Source organism: Gasterosteus aculeatus, chromosome 3 (assembly GCF_964276395.1).
Source record: "Gasterosteus aculeatus chromosome 3, fGasAcu3.hap1.1, whole genome shotgun sequence".
NCBI lineage: Eukaryota > Metazoa > Chordata > Actinopteri > Perciformes > Gasterosteidae > Gasterosteus > Gasterosteus aculeatus.
Genome location: NC_135690.1, coordinates 15,531,836 through 15,551,749, shown reverse-complemented (window position 1 = coordinate 15,551,749; position 19,914 = coordinate 15,531,836). Strand labels below are relative to the sequence as shown.

General features: G+C 44.1%; 1 protein-coding gene across 1 annotated transcript; it reads left to right on the top strand.

Moving 5' to 3' along the window:
* Positions 1-1,090: 1,090 nt before the first annotated feature.
* vipr2 (vasoactive intestinal peptide receptor 2) lies at positions 1,091-18,706 on the top strand. Its single transcript, XM_078099676.1, has 13 exons — positions 1,091-1,403; positions 7,188-7,293; positions 8,591-8,704; positions 9,545-9,636; positions 11,067-11,164; positions 11,973-12,105; positions 12,260-12,410; positions 12,730-12,790; positions 13,373-13,442; positions 14,032-14,123; positions 14,500-14,629; positions 14,776-14,817; positions 15,176-18,706. The coding sequence occupies exons 1-13, from the start codon at positions 1,353-1,355 to the stop codon at positions 15,347-15,349; spliced, it is 1,314 nt and encodes a 437-aa protein (XP_077955802.1). The 5' UTR covers positions 1,091-1,352; the 3' UTR covers positions 15,350-18,706.
* The last annotated feature ends 1,208 nt before the right edge of the window (positions 18,707-19,914 follow it).

Genomic DNA, 19,914 nt, shown 5'->3' with positions numbered 1-19,914 from the left:
AACTAGTGGTGGAAATATCTGACAGCATATTGATGACAGGCTTCATGGGCTCAACACTACTATAATAATCAGGTGCATGAGGGTATCTCGATTGTTAATTTATTCTGTACATCTAATTCCTTAAAAAAAAGAGCTCACTTTTAAGGTCAAATGATTGTTTCTGTCAACAGCGTCATGATGACCAGAGAACATATTTGCCATTTGGATTTACATATAACTCGAGGAATAAATACCCAATTATGACCAAGCCCCATCCTCTGGAAAGACCAACCAAGATGGTTGTGATTGTGTATTTTTGATGGGCGCATTTATAATTTCTTTAAAATGTTTTCTTTCACATTTAACTCAATGATTAAATACGTTTTTAACCTTTTATTGTTTAAAATAAAACCACTTGTGAAAACCACGCGTTATTCTACATCCTGTAACACTTGACCTCTGATAGACCTGTGTGTTTCCGGTCACGACCCTGAACCCAAATGCACCTTTCCTGAGGCGATGAAGTTTTGAACAAAATAGGCAGCAAATGAAAATCACTCTTGGTAGAGGAAAATAAAAACTATACTAAATCTAAGAACAAAAATTATCTAGAAAAAACTCCACTAGGCTGAAAAAGGAATCGACAGAAAGCGCCTGAACAAGGTACAAAAAACCTTGGACTTGACAGTCGACATTGGTACGCGCTGGCTCTCTGTGACACACACACACACACACACACACACACACACACACACACACACACACACACACACACACACAGGTTAAAGGCACAGGTGGGAACAGTCGGGGGCGGGCGGACAATCGGACCGGCACACGGGGGAAAGAGCAAGTTGTCTGAAACAGATGGTTAGTTTCAAAATAAAACAGGAAATCACGAGATAATATAGACACGAGACAACATGATATTAATAAGTAATTTAACTTAATGGCTGCCTGACATGAAAAAACACATCCAATACAACAAAAAGAGGATTGAGAAGACTTCAATAAATTACTTACAGTAATTCTATTTCTATATTTTACAATAATCCTCAATAATGCTTTTATTTTGAACCCCAGAACCATCTCCGTGCGCGTCGCTGCGCGTGCCAGATGGAGGTGCGTGTTCCCGATCCCGCGCATCACTCCTCTCAGCGGAGTCCGACCCGCAACTCCCAAATATCCATGCTTTTTTATTTCCACTGCGCTTTTTTTAATGTTCCTTTTTCATTAATGGAGTTGAAACAACATGCAGATGCTTCGGACGGGATGACAGAAAGTAACGTGGAGTTTAAATTAAGTCCGGGACTCTAGTTTTTGTCTCCCGGTTTGGTTCGACTCGGCTCGGTTCGGCTCGTACCCGAGCAGAGACGATGAGGAGTTTACTCTTCTTCACGTTGTGTCTGTTTACGTGTACGCGCACGGTGAGTCCCGCTTTCCCTACACGATGCTGGGTATTAAAGTGTTGAGATGAACACCTTGATGACGAGAACATTCACATTTGATGAGAACACGGTTACGGAGAAAATTATTTAATATACAACATTTATATCGCTTTGTAATTCTTCTGATGTTGACATTTTTATAATCAATTACAGTACTGCAATTTTCTATTTTCATCATGGATTAATCTGCCCATTACAGACTGTTAAGGTGGAAGTGATTTACAAATTCTTCTTTGTATTTTAATATTTGCTGTTCTAAGAAACGGAGAAGAGAACAGCATGAAAAAAACATTTATCACATGATGTGTTGCCGAAAACAATAACGTTTGAAATTATTACTATAAAAAATGTTCATTATCAATTGATCTTCACCCTGTCATCTTGAGCTTTTTTCTACTACCATCCAACATTTTATGGATACAAATATAAATCACTAAACCTTAAACTATGGTTGAAACGTTAAAGCTGAATTCTCCGTAGTGACCAGCAGGGGGCGGCTCATCTAGTTCCATAGACGTCTATGAGAAAATGACTCTACTTCTCTCTTGATTTATTCCCTCAGTAAACACTGTAAACATGAGTTTATGGACTCAATCTGTAGTTTCAAGTCTTCTTCAACGCAGCATGATGTTCATTTAGTGAATTATGGTCCATTTCAAACAGATGGTCTGGGTCTCGCCAGGAAAAGCAGTGGGATCAACTTTGGACCGAGCTGAGCTCGTCAGCGCCGGTGGTCTTCCCTTGTTGCTCATAGTGTGAACATGTGAAGATATTCAACTTCCAGTCATTTAAATGCAAATATTCACATTTGAGCTGCTGCCAGTGAATCAAAAAGCCTTGTTTGCTGTGGCTTGAATAATAGATGGATTATGAAGTGAAGCCGATGAATATCAGTCAGCGGCTTCATCAATCAAGGACTAATTGACTCGGCTCTAGTCAGCGGGAGTCTGACGGGAACGATTGAGCTCATGGTTTGTTTCTGGTAGACGATTTTGTATCTTGTATCTTGTAAATCCTTCTGAAGCTTAGAAACATTAATCCACAATAATCGCTGAGTTGTTTTTTAAGCCACTGAAAGCCAAAGAAACGTTCTATTTGACTGCTTCTACTTCCACCTGATCTTCACACATCTCACAGCCGATTCATCAGTTAACCGTGAAAGTAGATTATTACATGATGAACGTTGGGCCTTCTAACAAAGCCCATTCGGTGGAGATAACGTACTGTTTCTCTCGTCCTGCAGCGGTTATCTCACATCCTCCTCTCCAGATAAACAAGCCTCCTCTGACTAAAAGCAGACCTGTCCACATGTTCACATCCCCCAAACACAAATGTGAGGGTTTAATGATCCAACGGAAGGAACGCCGCAGCCGAGAGTACACAGAGCAGCAGTGTACCCCCCCACACACACACACAGTGGATTCCTTAAAAAGTAAATGGACTTTGCTGTAAATGTTTGATTACAGAGCAAATCTCTCTCACAAGGAGGCTCCATGACATGATGCTTCCCTGTTCAAACCAGAAGAAGCTTGTTATGCTTCTCAGTTTGCAGATGCTTGGCCCATTACAGTTAAAACCTGGTTTCTTAATTAAGTAACGTCACTACTGTAGTTATTATCATCCAGACGGTCACTTAATTGTCACCTCACCTGTGTACTTTAATGCAACTTTTAAGTTACATCTCTTCTATGGGCCGCCGTTTGTAAAATGTGGCACATTTCAAAATCTGCGCAGTTTTTCCACATTTAGCCTTATCATATGAACAAAAAAGCACAAAAATATTCACATGTCACTTTTTCCAACATTAAGAGAGAAATTCATGTACATTCATGCAATAACTTTTCCAAGGATGTTTGGCAGTAACAAAGTTGTTAAATAATATAAATGTTAAATCTAAATGTAGATATAACATTTAACATTGAGATTTAGATTTAACATTTAGATATAACATTTAACATTTAGATTTAGATTTAACATTTAGATATAACATTTAACATTTACATTTAGATTTAACATTTAGATATAACATTTAGATTTACATTTAAATTTAGATTTATCATTTAGATCTAACATTTAACATTTACATTTAGATATAACATTTAACATTTACATTTAGATTTAACATTTAACATTTAGATTTAACATTTAGATCTAACATTTACATTTAGATTTAACATTTACATTTAGATTTAACATTTATATTATGTAACAACTTTGTTACTGCCGAACATTATTCTTGGACAAGTTATTGCATGAATGTACATGAATTTCTCTCTAAATGTTTGAAAAAGTGACATGTGAATATTGTCGTGTTTTTTTGTTCATATGATAATGCTAAATGTGGAAAAACTGCGCAGGATTTTAGAACGTGCAACATTTTACAAACGGCGCCCCATACTCTTCCACAAGTGTTTTAACGTAAAAACGCTGATTCATCTGTCACATAACTTGTGCACTTTAAGTTATTTTGACCCAAACGGTGAGTCATGTGTTACATAACTCCTGTACTTATGTAACGCTAATCCCGTAATCATTTAAACCCAGACGTCGTCTTATTAGTCACGTGACTTCTGTACTGAAGTTTTATTTAAAACCCAACCACGATCGCTTCCTCAACCGAACCCCCGCCCGGGCAAATGGAGATCCTAATCACCCTAAATATGGTACCACAGAACGAGGATAGGTGTTCATGTTCCAGAGGACAGCGGGGACTCAGGTGCAGGACATTTCGGTACATTTAGTCAGTCCCCAGGGACGGGGGCGTCTGAGGGATTTTATCTGAAGTAATTTGGCAGAACAAGGAGTACTGGGTGTGTGGAGAGAAATATCAAAATACAAATGTGTGCTTTTGAAGTCTTAGAGTCCCCGTGGAGACTCGGTGAGACGCGTGTTCAGCGCTGCGTGATGATGCCGCGTGGGACATTTAGCTGAAAGACGTCCACTGGAACACCTTTTATAGAGACACAGACTCGAGCATCTGAACATTATCGTTAGTGTGACATCATCATGCAGAGTCCCGGTTTAACCAGCATTCACGAGCTGCCCCCCGCGGAGAGGAAAAGAGCCCCCCCCCCCCCCCCCCCCCCCCTCCCGCCCGGGTGACCCAGTTAAGCGTGTGTTAGTCAAGTTAACTTCCCTCCCGTCGTCCAATGACACAAATTACGAATGCCCCTCGAGGGGAAACGTTTGACCCTCCATTTGGAAATGCCGTGGTAACACACATCAAAATAAGGATTGTGATGTTTTTCTGTATTTTCTAGATAAAATCCCACAGTAATCCCATATTATTCATTATAATAAACATGAATTATTATTAAGAGTTAGTCTAAAAGTGTGTGTGTGTGTGTGTGTGTGGTACTGAAACACAGCGGGGGAGATCGATACACAGCGATCTATTAAGCGGCCGGTTGATTCAATTCGATTATTCATTTATCTTTAGGCCGACATACGAGCACGTTCGCTGTTATGTCCTATTTCTGTAGTTGATTAGATTATTATTACATATGCGTGTTGACGGTGGCGAAGCGAAGGACACTTTTAAGTCCATTCACAGTCCGATGTTCCTCTTCTGCCGCCCGCCATCACAGGAAAGTGCTGACTGAACAGAAACAAGACGCTTTCTTATTTTACTCCCAAACAACCGAAAAACAGGTTTCTAAGAGTTCCATGTGTCTGGGTCTTGGTTCTCTTTCGAATCTCATTCCGGCTTCCTGGTGATGAAAAAAGTTCCCATTGGATCAAAACCTCTTGAAGCCAATTTGGGAGTTAACACAAAAAAAGTCCCAGTGTGTCCCATTGGTTTCAGGTTAAGTTTATTTACTGATCACTTCTTTGCTGTAACGCTTCTCAAAGTGAAATAACAGAACTTCTTCCCTCTGGTCGAGTTAACATCATTCACTGTGCCCCCCCCCCCCCCCCCCCCTCCTCCATCAGGACCAACGGACCGTGAGCCCGCTGTCAGTCGGCCTGCATGTTTATATTTCAGCTCTGATTTATTGCTTTAATGTGGAAACGTTGGAAAGCGTAAATTAAACAGACTGAACTTCCTTCAGATTAAAAGCGTCATGTTTTTAGATGAGTATTGTTTAAAATGTTCCATTTAAAATGGTTAAGCTTTTAGAATGTTGCGCACGTCATGTGACGAGGAACAACCAATCAGAGCGAGCAAATAGATTGTGTTTCTTCCATACATGTCAGTCTATTGGAAATCAATGGATCATCAGTTGATGGTTTTAATCTTCTGTCTTCTTCAGTACAGTCTGATGTTCATAGTTAGTGAACTTCGGTTCATTTAGAGTCAGAAAGCCCATAAATGCTTTACTGTGATTGACAGCTCGTACGTGCCGTCTCTACGTCAGTCCTCCACATTCTAAATATGGAAATGTGTGAAAAAATGTGAAAAAAACAACATGGCGACGCCTGTAATCAAAGACGGTCGACGCGCCGATGAGATAATGAATCCATTTCTTATGCAAACTCCTAATAAAACATTATAACAGACGAAAACATAAAGCCAATAGGATGAGAACCATCTGAGAGATACATCACATAAATAAAAGAACAATAACAATAATTCAAATAGGCCTTAAAACAGTAAAAGACGTCATCACAAAGTGCTCTAATAGAATGGATTTAGAACCGATCTGAGCAGATCAAAGCGTTCTAGTTTCACAAGGGGAAGTTGGGAGGTTTGGATCTGCACCTCAGACGCCGCTGGAACGCAGCAGATGTCTGCAGAGCGTCTGTCGCTCGGGCCTCGGGGTTTTTGTCTGGACAGCAGACCCGACAGCTGGGGGGTCTCCTGCTGGACGGGGGCCGCGCAGGCCCTGCAGAGCCGCGTCGGCCCCGTCGGCTCCTTGGTTAGCCGCCGCCGCCGCCGCGAGGTCCGACCCGGCCATCGAGGGCAACGCAGCCGATTCATTGGTGTTTATGAAGCTTGTGGGAGGCTCTGATTCATAAATAAACTGACTTCACTTCTCACTTGATTTATTCCCCCGGTGAACATAGTAAACGTCAGTTCATCTTCTTAATAAGCTGTACACATTTGCACGTAATGCTCCTAAAACTTTACAGGTTATTCTAAAGGGAACATGCGCACGTAAACGTCTCTGCAGAAGTCACTTTCTCTTTAAAGGACTTTGCGTCATTTATCTGACATGGAACGTGTCACCAGAATCAGCTGCTTCAGCCCCCCAGCGCTGTGATAAATATGCGCACACACACACACACACACACACGGACCTCAAACAGGTGTGGGAAACATGCCAATTCTTTTTTTACTTCAAACTCCTAAAGCTCTTGAGTCAAAAAGAGATACGATTATTGGAATGGAAAATAAGTTTGAGCCGGTAAAAGCCATAAAAAGCAGCATCTGGCACTCCTGCGTGTGTGTGTTTGTGTGTGTGTGTGTGTGTGTGTGTGTTTCCATCCAGCTGTCAAATAACCCGTCGTGCACATTCACTTGTAAATAAATGTCAGATTCACTGGCTGCCGTAAGACGCCGGTTTGTCAAAGCTGGAAAGATCATGGAGAAAAAAGAAAAATGTTCCCGTGAGAAGAAGCGATGCGCTTTCTGCTTTGTTGGTAAACAGAAGGAGTGTGAGCAGGAAGAGACGCATGACGGAGGAAGTCCATCTTAACTCACACTTAAAAGGCACCTGTCAATCAAACGGTGGCTCCACAACGCGTATTCCAGGAGAGCCCCCCCCCCCCTCCTCCCCTCCCCCCTAACCGTGCTGCTTCTTTTTGCTTCCTCCTCCACAGGTAGACGGGCGACACCCGACCTGTAACTTCCTGTTGGAGGTGGAGCGGGACCAGGCGGAGTGTGTGAGGAGGCTGAGGGCGGAGGACGCGTCCAGCAGCCAAACAGGTTCATCTGCGTGTTTCACCGCATCGTGTGTCGCCTGTTCTGAAGTCCTCCTTAGAAAGACGGCCTCAGTTCTGATTTGTTTTTTTTAGTTCTGAAATTGATATTTGAGTGTTGCAGAGAGGGCGAGATGCACCGTGCACAGCCGACCGAGCGCGAACCAGAACCTGTAAACAGCTTTTAAAGTGAAGGGAAGAAGAGACTGTAAGAGGCTGCAGCCGCCTCAGGGTGAAGATGAAAGTGAGGAGGGGTCTCTGCACGCCCCCCCCCCCCTACTTTCTTGTCCTCTCGGACTTCTTTCCTCTCTTTAGTTTGTGGTTTCAAGGACTAGTCAGCCCATTTACAGCCAGGTCAAGACGACAATAAGCTTCAACGAGGTCGGATCTTTGTGTCCTTACGTCCTGACTTTGAGGTACAAAAGGAGAAAGGAGGGGAAAAAAGAAAAGGACGTAATACAGATACAACGTAATAAAGGATGTGATGTGTGAAAAAATAAGAACGGAAGTAGAAAAAAAGAACAGAAGAACAGGAGGAATCAAAGGAGGAAAGTAAAGAAGCGAGGAGGGAGGAACCTCGAAGGAAGGAGGACCGAAGTCTCACATCCTTCGTAATCCCGGGGCGCTTGTTTCTGTCCATTTCTACTCGACACTTGTCGGCTCGTTCCTGAACAACAACAACACAAATGCGACCCTGCATGGATGAAGAGTTCTGCTAAAAGAGGAGAGCCGGGGCTGCGTGTGATTGGTCGGCGTGGACGTCGGGGACTCCTTTCACCCGCCGTCTCCACTCATCCATCGCTGAGTCGGCCCACTGCTCATTCTGCCATCAGCCCTTTTGCACCCATTAAGAGCTGGAAGATCTATTTTTGGTTTTGTTTGCTTATTGTCACTGGACGGGGGAGTGGGGGGGGGTTCTATTCATTTCCGGCTCCTCCCCCCTTGTATTCTGCACTGACAGCATCTAGATCCTTGACACGTGTGTGTGATTCAAGGAAAAGTGTCCAAAATGCTTAATGAGGAGTTTGCAGGTTTCAGAGAGCAGGACGTCCTTCTTTAAATGCACTCACTATAATGCTGTAACGAGCTGTGTGCGTTTGTTCTATAACACAACCCGTAGTCCTCCTCCCGGTTTGTATTTAAATGCGACAGAGACTTCTGCACTCCGGCTCGTTCTTGTGAAATAATCGGTGTGAAGGCCTCTTCGCAGCAGATGTTTCATGCACAGTTCATCCCGCCGTCGTGTGTGAACCAGGAAAAACCTCCGCGTCCAAGTTAAAGCGCTTTTCTGTTCCTCCCGGCAGAGCCCGCGTGCAGGGGAACGTGGGACAGCATTGCATGCTGGGAGCGGACGGCAGTCGGACAGACCGTCACCATCCCGTGTCCCCGAGTCCTCACCACTGTGTTCGGCAGAAACGGTGGGTCACTTTTATTTATTTAGTCGGTGACCCCGGAGCCTTCGATCGCTCATTCAACCCGAGGCTCTCCGTCCTCGTCTCCCGGTTCTTTGAACACCAGCGTGGGGGCGGGCGGGGGGGGGGGCGAGTTGGGCGGCTATTTATCTATTTTATTCCCAGCCAGTGACCAGATGGCGGCTCGGGTCGCCGCTCGGAGGCCGAGCTGCTGATTGATGACTCGGCGTTACGTAAGCGGCCCGGTGGCTCCGGGTCACAAGCGCATTCCTTCTCTGCAAACAGACATGCAAAAAGTGTTTATGGAAAGTGAACCTTGTCTGGAATCCGTTTAGAGTAACGAGTAATGAGTAATGAGGCACAGGAACGCATTCTTATTGTCTTATCTGAGGGGTGAAAGGACAGAAGGAAAAAACAGAGGTCTCACACGCAAACCTTTCTTTGTTTTTTGGGACTCCTCTGGTCCCATAGACGTCTATCAGAAAATTACTCTACTTCTCTCTGTATTTATTCCCTCAGTAAACATTGTAAACATGAGTTTATGGTCTCAATCTCTAGTTTTAAGTCTTCTTCAATACAGTATGATGTCCATTTAGAGTCAAGCAGACCATAAAGCAGGGGATGCTTTGAGGCGGGGCTAAACGCTGATTGACAGTGATGAATACGGCTTCTCCAAGCCCCTCGTTTCAAAGCTGGAAATAGATCACATGACACATGGTGCATGGTGGTAACAGCACCGTAGATCTCCTACATGCTACGGCTTTCATTTCTTCCTCTATTCCTCCAACACGAGTGCCGCACGACCGAGATTTGGAACGATGACCCGTCTGTCTCCGTCTCCCCCAGGTAACATCAGCAGGACGTGCACGCCGGCGGGGTGGTCGGACGTCTTCCCGAACATCACCAGCGCGTGCGGGTCGGAGCCCGGCCAGGACAAGGTGAAGGCCCCCCCCCCCCACCAGCTGTCTTCCTCTGGGTCGGATGCTCGCCGCGGACGTCACCTGATAAGGCGGCGCGTCAGGGGGAGTCAGGGGGAGTGTGGGGGGGGCGTTAATGAACACAGGGATCTTTAACGGGTCAAAACTACTACGCCAAAGTAGTTTTTTCGGGCTGAGGAGAACGTTTGTCGCCCCCCTCCTCTTCCGCCGGGTCGCGACCCTTCTTCCCCTGAATCCCCCGTTGTGCCCGTTAAACTGACGTCCCCACCTCGCTCTCCTCCTTTCTCACTCCTTCTGTCGCATCTTCACCTGTTCTCTTATCATGCATTTCACCCCCCCCCCACTCCAGCGGTTACACATCTGCCCAGCGGCGGAAGAAGGAAATGCATTTCGCATGCAGATTATTTCACAGTTTGGCTTATTTGAAGCCTCAGCTTGTTTAATGTCACAACTTCACAATACTGTAGAGAACACATAGTTAATATAATGTAAATAAGATGCGACTACGTTATATTGATTCACAAAACATTATCAACAACAAATGACAAAACTCCTCATGTTCTTTAAAAGACGTGTGAAAAGATTTAAAGGCGAGAACTTGTTGGGTTTAGGAGGATTGATTCACACACACACACACACACACACACACACAGAAATGATCTGTTCTTTCTGACACTTTCTCTTCTGGTCCGACTCAGTTTGTTGCGTCACGTTGGTGATGTCACAGTCTAAAGAGACGCAGTTTGGTTATTATTGGAAATCAGATCAGAAGTAAAAGACTAAAATCTTTTAGATGACTTAAAGAATCTCTGAGTTCATCACCGTCTTCAACAACTTGAGTATTTTGGAAAACATTTCTTTAGACTTTGACTCTCTGGTTCATCTGTTTACAGCTTTTATTACGTGAGTAAAAGGAATCTGACCGCGTCCCGATTAGTTGCCGTTTGTGCGTCTCTGTCTTCACATGGAAGACTTCATTGTGGAAATCAGCGTCCTGTCAGCAGGTTCACTTCGTTCCTTTGTCTGGTTGTGTGTCACGAATGGCATCGCTGAATCGAGCATTGTGAAGCCCCCCCCGTGCCCCCCTCCCTCATCCCCAATGTTATAATCGCCCTCTCTCAATTCAGGCCAGCCCAAATTAGTAGGCCTCAATGGCAACGAATTCTGCAAATGTTGCCAAAACCAGCATCATTTTAATCTTATTACGAGTAATACTGAACATTTAGATAGACAGATAGACTTTTAAGTCTATCTTTCCATCTATGCATCCATCTGTCTATCCATCTATGCATCCATGCCACGTCCGTGTGTGTTTGCTTTGTGTAGTTGGCTTACAGGTGCGGTCTTTAATGTCCGACCAGGGCAACAGCAGCACCGGCTGGTGTGTCTGAGGGTCTGACCCGGTTCCTCTGCTCTCTCCGTCTCTCCAGCTGGTCTTCTACGTGGTGGTGAAGACGTTGTACACGCTGGGTCACATTCTGTCTCTGATCGCCCTCACCACCGGGAGCGCCATCCTCTGTCTGTTCCGGTAAGACCAATAACTTCACACTGGTAATGGTGTAGAAGCTGGCTGGAGACCATGTTGGGATGGTGAGAAAGCTCGTTAAAAATAATCAACCCTGCTCTTGAAACAAACGTCTGTGGCCACATAATAGCGGGGATGTAATCGCACGGAAAAAAAACATCCCTCTGTGTAAAGGCCTTAACGAGATAAAAACAATAAACCAGCATGGAAACAACAACAAATTGTTTAATTACAGAAGAGAATGGCTGGTGTTAATTGGAAGCTCATTTTTAGTGATTTGTTCGCCGTGTTTTGATTATTCGTGCGCTGCTTGACGTTTCAGTCGAGCCTCAGGAAGTTTCATTTGTTTTTAAATGAACAGAAACTGCCAATTGGCCACATTTCAAATTCACTGATTTATCTTTAGTTGGTATAAGTTTGTGTGTGTGAGACCGGCTCTCATGTTACGGCTTAATTGGATTTGGTTTTATTCAGTTTGTTAATTAAGAGTATGTTAATTGGAGCTGTTTTTCTCACCCTGCTGTTTGGGTTGGTTTTAGAATGCGGCAACAGTGATGCACTTTACTCAATACTTTTTGGTTTTGATACTAATTCTACCAAATTAGTGTGTGGTTGAAACAATGGTCCCAGTCCTGAGACAAAGTTTTGGTCCTATCTCGGTGTTGGTCCGGTCTTGGTCTCAAACCGGTCTTTGTTTAGGTGGCCTTAAAACACTGCATCATGCAGTAATAATATCTAAATGAATGAGATTACTGTTGTTGAACCGTCATGTGCCCTCGCCCCTGAATCTGCACGTTGTGCGTCTCTGCAGGAAGCTCCACTGCACCAGAAACTACATCCACCTCAACCTCTTCTTCTCCTTCGTCCTGAGGGCCGTGGCCGTGCTGGTGAAGGACGACATCCTCTTCAACCGAACCTCGCAGTGCTCCAACCAGCCGTCACTGGTGAGTTCCCCGTTAAGGCCCCCGGTGACCTCACCACCCGGCGCCGGAGAAGCAGTTTGTACAATGCATTATGTGAATATCTTCTAAGGACCCGGTTTTAAAGGACCTGGGGTGAGTCTGGATACCTGGAGTGTTTGACCTTTGTGTATTTCAGGCGGGATGTAAAGCCAGCCTGGTGTTCTTCCAGTACTTCATCATGGCCAACTTCTTCTGGCTGCTGGTGGAGGCTCTGTACCTCCACACGCTGCTGGTCGTCATCTTCTCGGAGAACCGACACTTTGTCGTCTACATGTTCATCGGCTGGGGTGAGCTTTTATTCGATGAGGGGCTCGGCATATTTTCACATTAAGAGGACGTCGTTTATCACGGGTTAGGATTTTGATACGGAAATCAACTGGTTAAGTCACATGACCTTTCTCTGTATTTGTTTATATTCTGTTGCCTGTGTTAATTTGGTCACATTTGCAACGGACTGTAAACATTTCGAGTACGATTGTATTGAAACAACGTAAATCTTGTTAAATCTTTATATGGTATTCCCATCGTCAATGAATAAACACGTTATCATGATAGAAGACAGTGATACCTGCCGCTGTCTCTGAGTTCTCCCGGTGCGTCTCGCAGGGATCCCCACGGTGTTCGTCTCTGCGTGGGTGATGACGAGGATTTATCTGGAGGACACGGGGTGAGTCACCCTGTGATAATACCCTTCCATTGCGTTACATAGATTAAATCAGATTGAAACATTTGTTGTCTGTTTAATTCATCAATCAGTATTAGTTTTTGTGGATATATGAATGTACGCCACATACTTTATTTAATCACATTCATTAAACATGAATTATATTTCGTCCATTAGATTGCTTTGTTATTCAAGAGTTATTCTTATTATCGGCTCGGCTTCTGCTGCAAATGGGCCGCAAGGATGAAGCTCCTAAGTGTGAAAACACATTTAAAAACGGCTTTCGGAGACTCGATAAATGGTCTGGCATTAGAACGGTTGACTTTGAGTTGAGATTATTTAGTTTGACTTGACCTGAAGAGTCCGATTTTTTTTGTGTGATTGATTTTGCCCGTCAATATTTGTAGCATATATGTAGCATGTAGCAGCCTGGTTCTCCTTCCACACTTTTCTAGGTAGGCTTCATTGGAGAAGAAGTCCTTTGTGAGCGAACTTCAAATCACATCCACAGGCTGATTCCTCTACTTTCACATTAGCCTACATGGGCCATGAAAGCTCCGTCATGCTTATCAATGTCGCCCTCAGGTGCTGGGAGAGAAATGACAACCCAATACCCAACTGGGTGATCAACGGACCAATCGGGTTCTCCATCATGGTAGGTTGAGCTTCATCACCATTGTTCTCAGTTATAGAAGCTCTTCCAGGAGGACAGAAATAGATGAGAGAGGATTGATGCACTGACCTCGTGTTGGATGGATAATGTTGATGGGGAGAAACCACCTGGAATCCAAGGGGACTTTCTGCAGCGCGTAACCCATGAAATCCGGACGATCTGGATAAGAAGTTTAAGTAGACGTGTGAACTCGTAAAGATGGGACAAGCTGATTGGTATCTTTTCCAAAACGCTTTGGCAATAAAGGCTTAACATAACCGGCATGTCCTTAGGTCAATGGTCAACGTCTTTCAACAGAGAAACAGCAGCTACAGGCAACAACATAGGAAGACTTTTTAAAACAGTCACGGGCAAATGCATCAGATATGAGAAAATGCTTTTACGGGCCCCATCGTCTCTCTGCACGGGGCCTTCACTCGCTCTTTTGATGAGTTTCCGTCTTAACTTTTCATTTATCGCTTTGTGTGGGCTGAAAACTGTGCAGCGCTGCAACAATAACCCCCCCTGCGTGTTTTTCTAACCCCCTTCAGGTAATCTGATAGCTCCATTGTTTTTCCTTCCCGTCTCCCAGGTGAATTTCATCCTCTTCATCAGCATCATTAGGATCTTGGTCCAGAAGCTGAGGTGTCCAGACGTGGGCGGCAACGACCAATCACAGTACAGGTGATACACCTGCTCGTTTGTCGGTGTAAGCCTGTGTAGATGAGAGTCAGCAAAATGCCCCCCCCTCCAAAAAAAACCAATAAGGGATGTTGTGAGCCACACAGAACCTTTTCCTCTGCTCTGTGTTCTCGCGAGATTCGGTGTCCCTTTAAGTCAGAAGTGATGCTGAATTGTGGGTCGTTTTGGGACTGTGAGCTGCGCTGATCTCCTGTCGGTGCGGGTGTGAGATTCCAAGTCTGTCAGTAAGAAGTGGGCGTGGTCAACGAGACGTCCGTCACCCTTTTTTGTCTCAGATCTCAACCTCCGAACGTCGGGACAAACTGACCTTTCACAGGAAACGACACATGGTCCTGATCTGCCGCTGTTCTTCTCTCAGGCGGTTGGCTAAATCCACTCTGCTGCTCATCCCTCTGTTCGGGATCCACTACGTGGTCTTCGTTTCTCTCAGTGAATCCATCGCAGAAGCTTATAAAATATTCTTTGACCTGGCCCTCGGATCTTTTCAGGTGCTCTTTCATTAGTCCCTTCAAACCTCAATGTCATTCTCATTCATATGTACTATTAAATGGAAGTGTTTGAGTCCGTCACTATTTAAATGTCAAATCACTCGTGATGTAAGCGGCTTCTGACCTTGCTGTGTTGTTTTCTTCAGGGTCTGGTGGTGGCCATTCTGTACTGTTTCCTAAACAGTGAGGTAAGCGTTACTGGATGAAATGTGTCAGTGCAGCGTGGCCCTTTAAATCAGCAGCAATTTGCACGAAATTAATTATAGCATTTATTTTCATAAAGGAGAGAAACTAAATTAAATTACTTTCTCATTTGGTCGGAGATATATTCCGCGTGGCAAAATGTCCTTCTCTGGAATATTTATGTTTTATATTTTGCTAAAAATACTTCGGAATTATATCATTAATCAAGAGCACACACGGAGTAAACGAGTGGTTCGGTGCCTCGGAAAGCTTTGTTTTCCCAGGAAGTTTGAATCGCTCTTCTATCAGTAACACTTAGTCATTCAGATAAAAAATTAACATTTTTTTAATCTACTTTTGCAGGTTCAGGGCGAGCTGAAGAGAAAATGGCGGAGTGTTTGTCTGAACTGCCGCCTGAGCAGAGACCAACACCTCCACGGCACCTCCGCCTCCAGGAACGGCTCCGAGCACGCGGCCCAGTTTCACCGCAACTCCCGGGCCCCGTCCATCCTGCAGTCCGAGACCACCGTGTTGTGAGGACCGGAGGGGTCCGTTAACAGCAATAGCCCCCAGGACGAATATGTTTTACAAAATTATTTTCACACAAAGTTGAGACGAAGGACCACGAGGTTGGGACCTGCTCGTCGTCTCAGGGCAGGTCTGGGTTTTAGCTTTAAAACCTGAGGTCCTTCAAAATCGACCTGGACCTGAAGCAGATCCATCATGTGAGGGCGTGTTTTGTGCCGAAAAATAACCATTTTCAATTCATGTGAGTTACTGTGTGAGCCAAGATAGGACGGATCTTTGGCGTCCTCATATTTTGTCCGTTTTACCTTAAATAACTACTTTAATCCGTGTATGTTAATTGCATCAGTGAAATAAGGGTGAAGGATCGTGCGTAAGGGAAACCGCTCCCTTCTTCTGGTCATCAGTAGCAGAGCTGAAGACTTTAGATTGAGGATTCGACTTTGCCCTGCCAGGTAGGAGAACTTATGTTGCCACAATGCATTGTGGTCCGTTTGACTCTAAAAGGACCATTACATTACAGGGCATTTTGCTGACGCGTTTATCCAAAGCGACTGACATTGCATTTTTAACCCATGGCTTTTTACATTTTTGCTTGGGGAGCAATTAGGGGTTAGGTGTCTTGCTCAGGGACACTTCAACATGGGGCAGCCGGGGCTCGAACCATCAACCTTGCCTTGTTCCCAGTGCACTCTCCCTACCCATCCACCACGACGACCCCATTCACTAAATAGACTAAAACACATGAAACTAGAGATTGAGACCATAAACTCCATGTTTACAATGTTTACTGAGGGAATAAATCACGAGAGAAGTAGAGTAATTTTCTCATAGACGTCTATGGGACCGGAGGAGTCGCCCCCTGCTGGTCACTACAGAGAATTCACTTCCAACATTCAGAACAGGAGGTTGCCGTCTGTATTGAATTCACAATATATATACTAGCTTTCAGACTCATCTTTGCGTGAGTCGGGTACAATGACGGCATCGGTTGTCTCGACAAATAAGACAAAACAGGACGTTGAGGGAAAAGGACAAAGCTCTCTGGTGTAAAGAAATAATGGTGGTTTTCCATCAGGAGCCAGAGAGGAAACGGGGATGTTGCTGCCAACAAAATGACACGTTTTTCACCCCGAGCCAATGGTGGTTTCTTTTAATTGACCATGACCGCCTTTTTGTGCCTATCCTTGACCGAGCTGAGAAATTCTGATTGTGTTTTTAAAACATTCAGCTCTGAAAATTTTGTAAGAAAATGACAAATAAAATTGTTTTGTCGGATCACAAAATGCTAACGGACAAGTACCATATTTTATTGTTTAATGTGAAGGCAAAACGGTAAGAGAAGAAACTCAACCAAGTGTCAAAGTCCGTCGAGCTAGTTTGTGGATTTCAGAGGAAATGCAGGTCAAAGTGTTTATTCCAGCCTGAAAGGGAGCAGCGATGTTTATCCCACCAGGTTGCAAGAAAAGGCGACAGCTGGTCCCTTCAGTGACGTATTGGGGGTCTGTACTGACCACCCCGCCCATCTGATACTTAAAGCTTGTTAGAATCGCTGATGGGATCGATACAAAAACAGGGTTCTTTATGTAATGAGTCAGAAGCCAAACTGTTCTGACCATCTGCATCGTTTTTATGTACATTTTGTTCATGCTGTTCATGCTCCAAACCCTTTATCTGTGCAACGATGGTTTGGATTCTGTACCTACTGCTGTGATGAAGCAATGCTGGTGCTCCGACTGAAGATACCAGGAAACTTGTGATTCACAAGTTAAAAACAACCACCACAAGTTTTAGTCAAATAATAGTTCTCCCGGAGTCTCGGCATGTATTTAATTTCAACTTAAAAAGTCAACAGATTGCAGTTGAAAAGAAAGAGTAGATATGTGGCAACTGAAACTATTTAGATTACTAAAGAGGTTAAAAATAGCTCAGTTTCTTTGTCTGCTATTGAGAAAAATATCACTATAATATATTAAAGCTGCCAAGTCAATGCCGATGACCATGAGCAATTTAAGAACTGATTTATTTTCGGCTCGGTTTTGTTATCAGAACCAGAAATTCTTAATAGGAAATATTCTCAGCAGCTCACAGGTTCAACATAGTAGATCTAAAACAAGCTAGTGGTCAACAGTCCACTTCAAACTTGATCATCTCCCAACAGTCACCAACACAATGCCAGGTGGATAAAGGAACGTAAAAGAAAATAATCATTTGCTTTTAAATGGGACAATTGTTGCTTTTATTTGTGCAGTGAGAGTTGCGCAGCAGTTGATATTCTCAGTGTTTGCCTTTTATTTTTTTATTGCCGTTGTTTCAAAACTGTCAATGTGACACATTCTTAATAAACTTAATGTCACAAAATGTTTGAGAAAGAAAAGGGAAACGTTTGCTTTGAGTAGCGTGCTATAGTTGTTTATATGTTGTATTTAACTGTTTGCACAGGACAACACAGTCTGGGGACTCTTGGATTAAGGCATACAGAGTACGGGTTCATTTCGATTGATCAAGTCTTCTTATTCACTATTCGTAACACAGTTCTCTGATCTTTGGTGAACAAAATACTAAAACCACCTATTTTGTACTTCTTAATTGAAATAAATGTCTTTCAAATCTTTCTAAAACACACAATGTACAATTGTAGGAATTACTCAAGAGCCAGAGCCCAATGTGCCTTAAACATATTATCTAACACAGGTCTGTACCGAATACACAATAAACATGGGGTTGATGAATCACATTCTAATGCTTTTTGTTCAATTAGGTGAATAAATAACACATGGGTCCTGGAATCTCCTTTTTTCATAGATACACTTGAGTATCATCTGCATATATGTTCACAGTCTCAGGTTGGTTGTTTCCATGCATGCAGATTGAGAATAATAGAGTGTCTAGGATTGGACCTGGTGGAACACCACCTCACAGGGAAGCTGCAGTAGAATTTGTGCAGCACGGCAATGTATAAGAATACGTTTTATTAGTATTATTATTATATAAGTTTCTGTTCCAAAGCCAAATATAAAGGGTGTTTCAAGCCTCTCGGTGCAAACAGGAATACATTCATTTGCGATGGATAGAAAGAGTTTCTGGTAGCTACGGTGCACACAATCAACCTACCATTATAATCCCAGACAGCTGTATGCCTTAAGAAAAGTGTCGCCAAATAAAGACAGGACGCGACCATGCTGCTCCGCGTACCATAAGATGTCAATGTGACAAACGTTGTAGACGACGTGCAACACAAACCGCGTTGGTTTGTCGAGCAAACTCATATTCAATGTTGACTGCCATTATGCTGTGAGTGTGACGTCCTTGTTAGACACCATGAATGTGATGCAAAAGATGATTGATAAAGGCTGTCTTTGTAAGCATTGCACTGTGTGAACGTCGCTCTTTAAAACTTTGCATTTTGATTCTGCGCATGCCGCACTTACGTACGTCATCATTGTTTACAAGCTGCAACAGTGTCAGTTATTGCCTTATCGGACCTTTTAAGGCTCTGGCAGCAGAACCGGGTTCTTATGGTGATAACTCACAGCACCAAACTACAACTGTGTGTTGTGACAAGACTTTCCCGTCTGACTCTTCTGTTGCAGCTGTTCACATTTAGGTTTGGTCCAATCAGACGTAATGTGAGAACACCCGTGTAGGTGTGGAGACCGTTTCTTCTCATGGAATATCTTTGCAAAGACTTTCTTTGCATTGTGTGTCTACTGTTTGCTAGCGTTGGTGAAAATACGATAAAGGTCAGCCACATGCTTCTCTTTACATCCTGCTGCTCGGGTCCTGCTCGTGATGATTACTTATTAATAAAGACCTTCTGAAGGAGCGGGGGAGGAGGAGGGGGGGTAAGGAAGCTTCTCTCACTCATCTAAAAAGAGTTCCAACCAGCAGGAGCTGCAACCTTCGGCCATTCACACAACTGTCACTGAGGCAAGAAACGCTTTCATCCATCCATCCATCGTCAAACCGCTTATCCTGCACACAGGGTCGCGGGGGGGCTGGAGTCCATCCCAGCCAACTTCGGGCGATAGACAGGGTACATCCTGGATTGGTCGCCAGCCAATCGCAGGGCCAACACAGAGACATATAACCATTCACACTCACATTCACACATCTACGGGCAATTTAGAGTCCCCAATTAACCTGATCCCCAGAGCATGTCTTTGGACTGTGGGAGGAAGCCGGAGAACCCGGAGAGAACCCACGCAGACACGGGGAGAACATGCAGACTCCACACAGAAAGGCCACTGGGCGGAATCGAACCCAGGACCTTCTTGCTGTGAGGCAACAGTGCTAACCACCATGCCACCGTGCCGCCCAAGAAACGCTTTCAGAATCATTTTATTATTCTAAATGACTGCGAGCTGAATCTTTTGCTGCTACACTCGTCCCGTCTCTTATTTCAACAGACGGAGTACGACCGGTTTGCAAGTAGAAACTCCTTTCCATTCCTCTCTGCTGCAGACCAACTGACGTAATCGCGACTTTGAGCTTTTCAAGTGTAACTGGCACATGGAGTTAAAACATTTTAAAAGAAAGGCTCAACACACTTGTTTGAAACGCAGCAGTTCTTAAAC

Bases quoted from the DNA above. Each gene is read 5' to 3' on its own strand.
- vipr2 (XM_078099676.1), top strand. From the start codon at position 1,353: ATGAGGAGTTTACTCTTCTTCACGTTGTGTCTGTTTACGTGTACGCGC. The intron at 1,404-7,187 runs GTGAGTCCCGCT...CCTCCTCCACAG, and splicing joins TGTTTACGTGTACGCGCACG to GTAGACGGGCGACACCCGAC. The intron at 7,294-8,590 runs GTTCATCTGCGT...TCCTCCCGGCAG, and splicing joins CGCGTCCAGCAGCCAAACAG to AGCCCGCGTGCAGGGGAACG.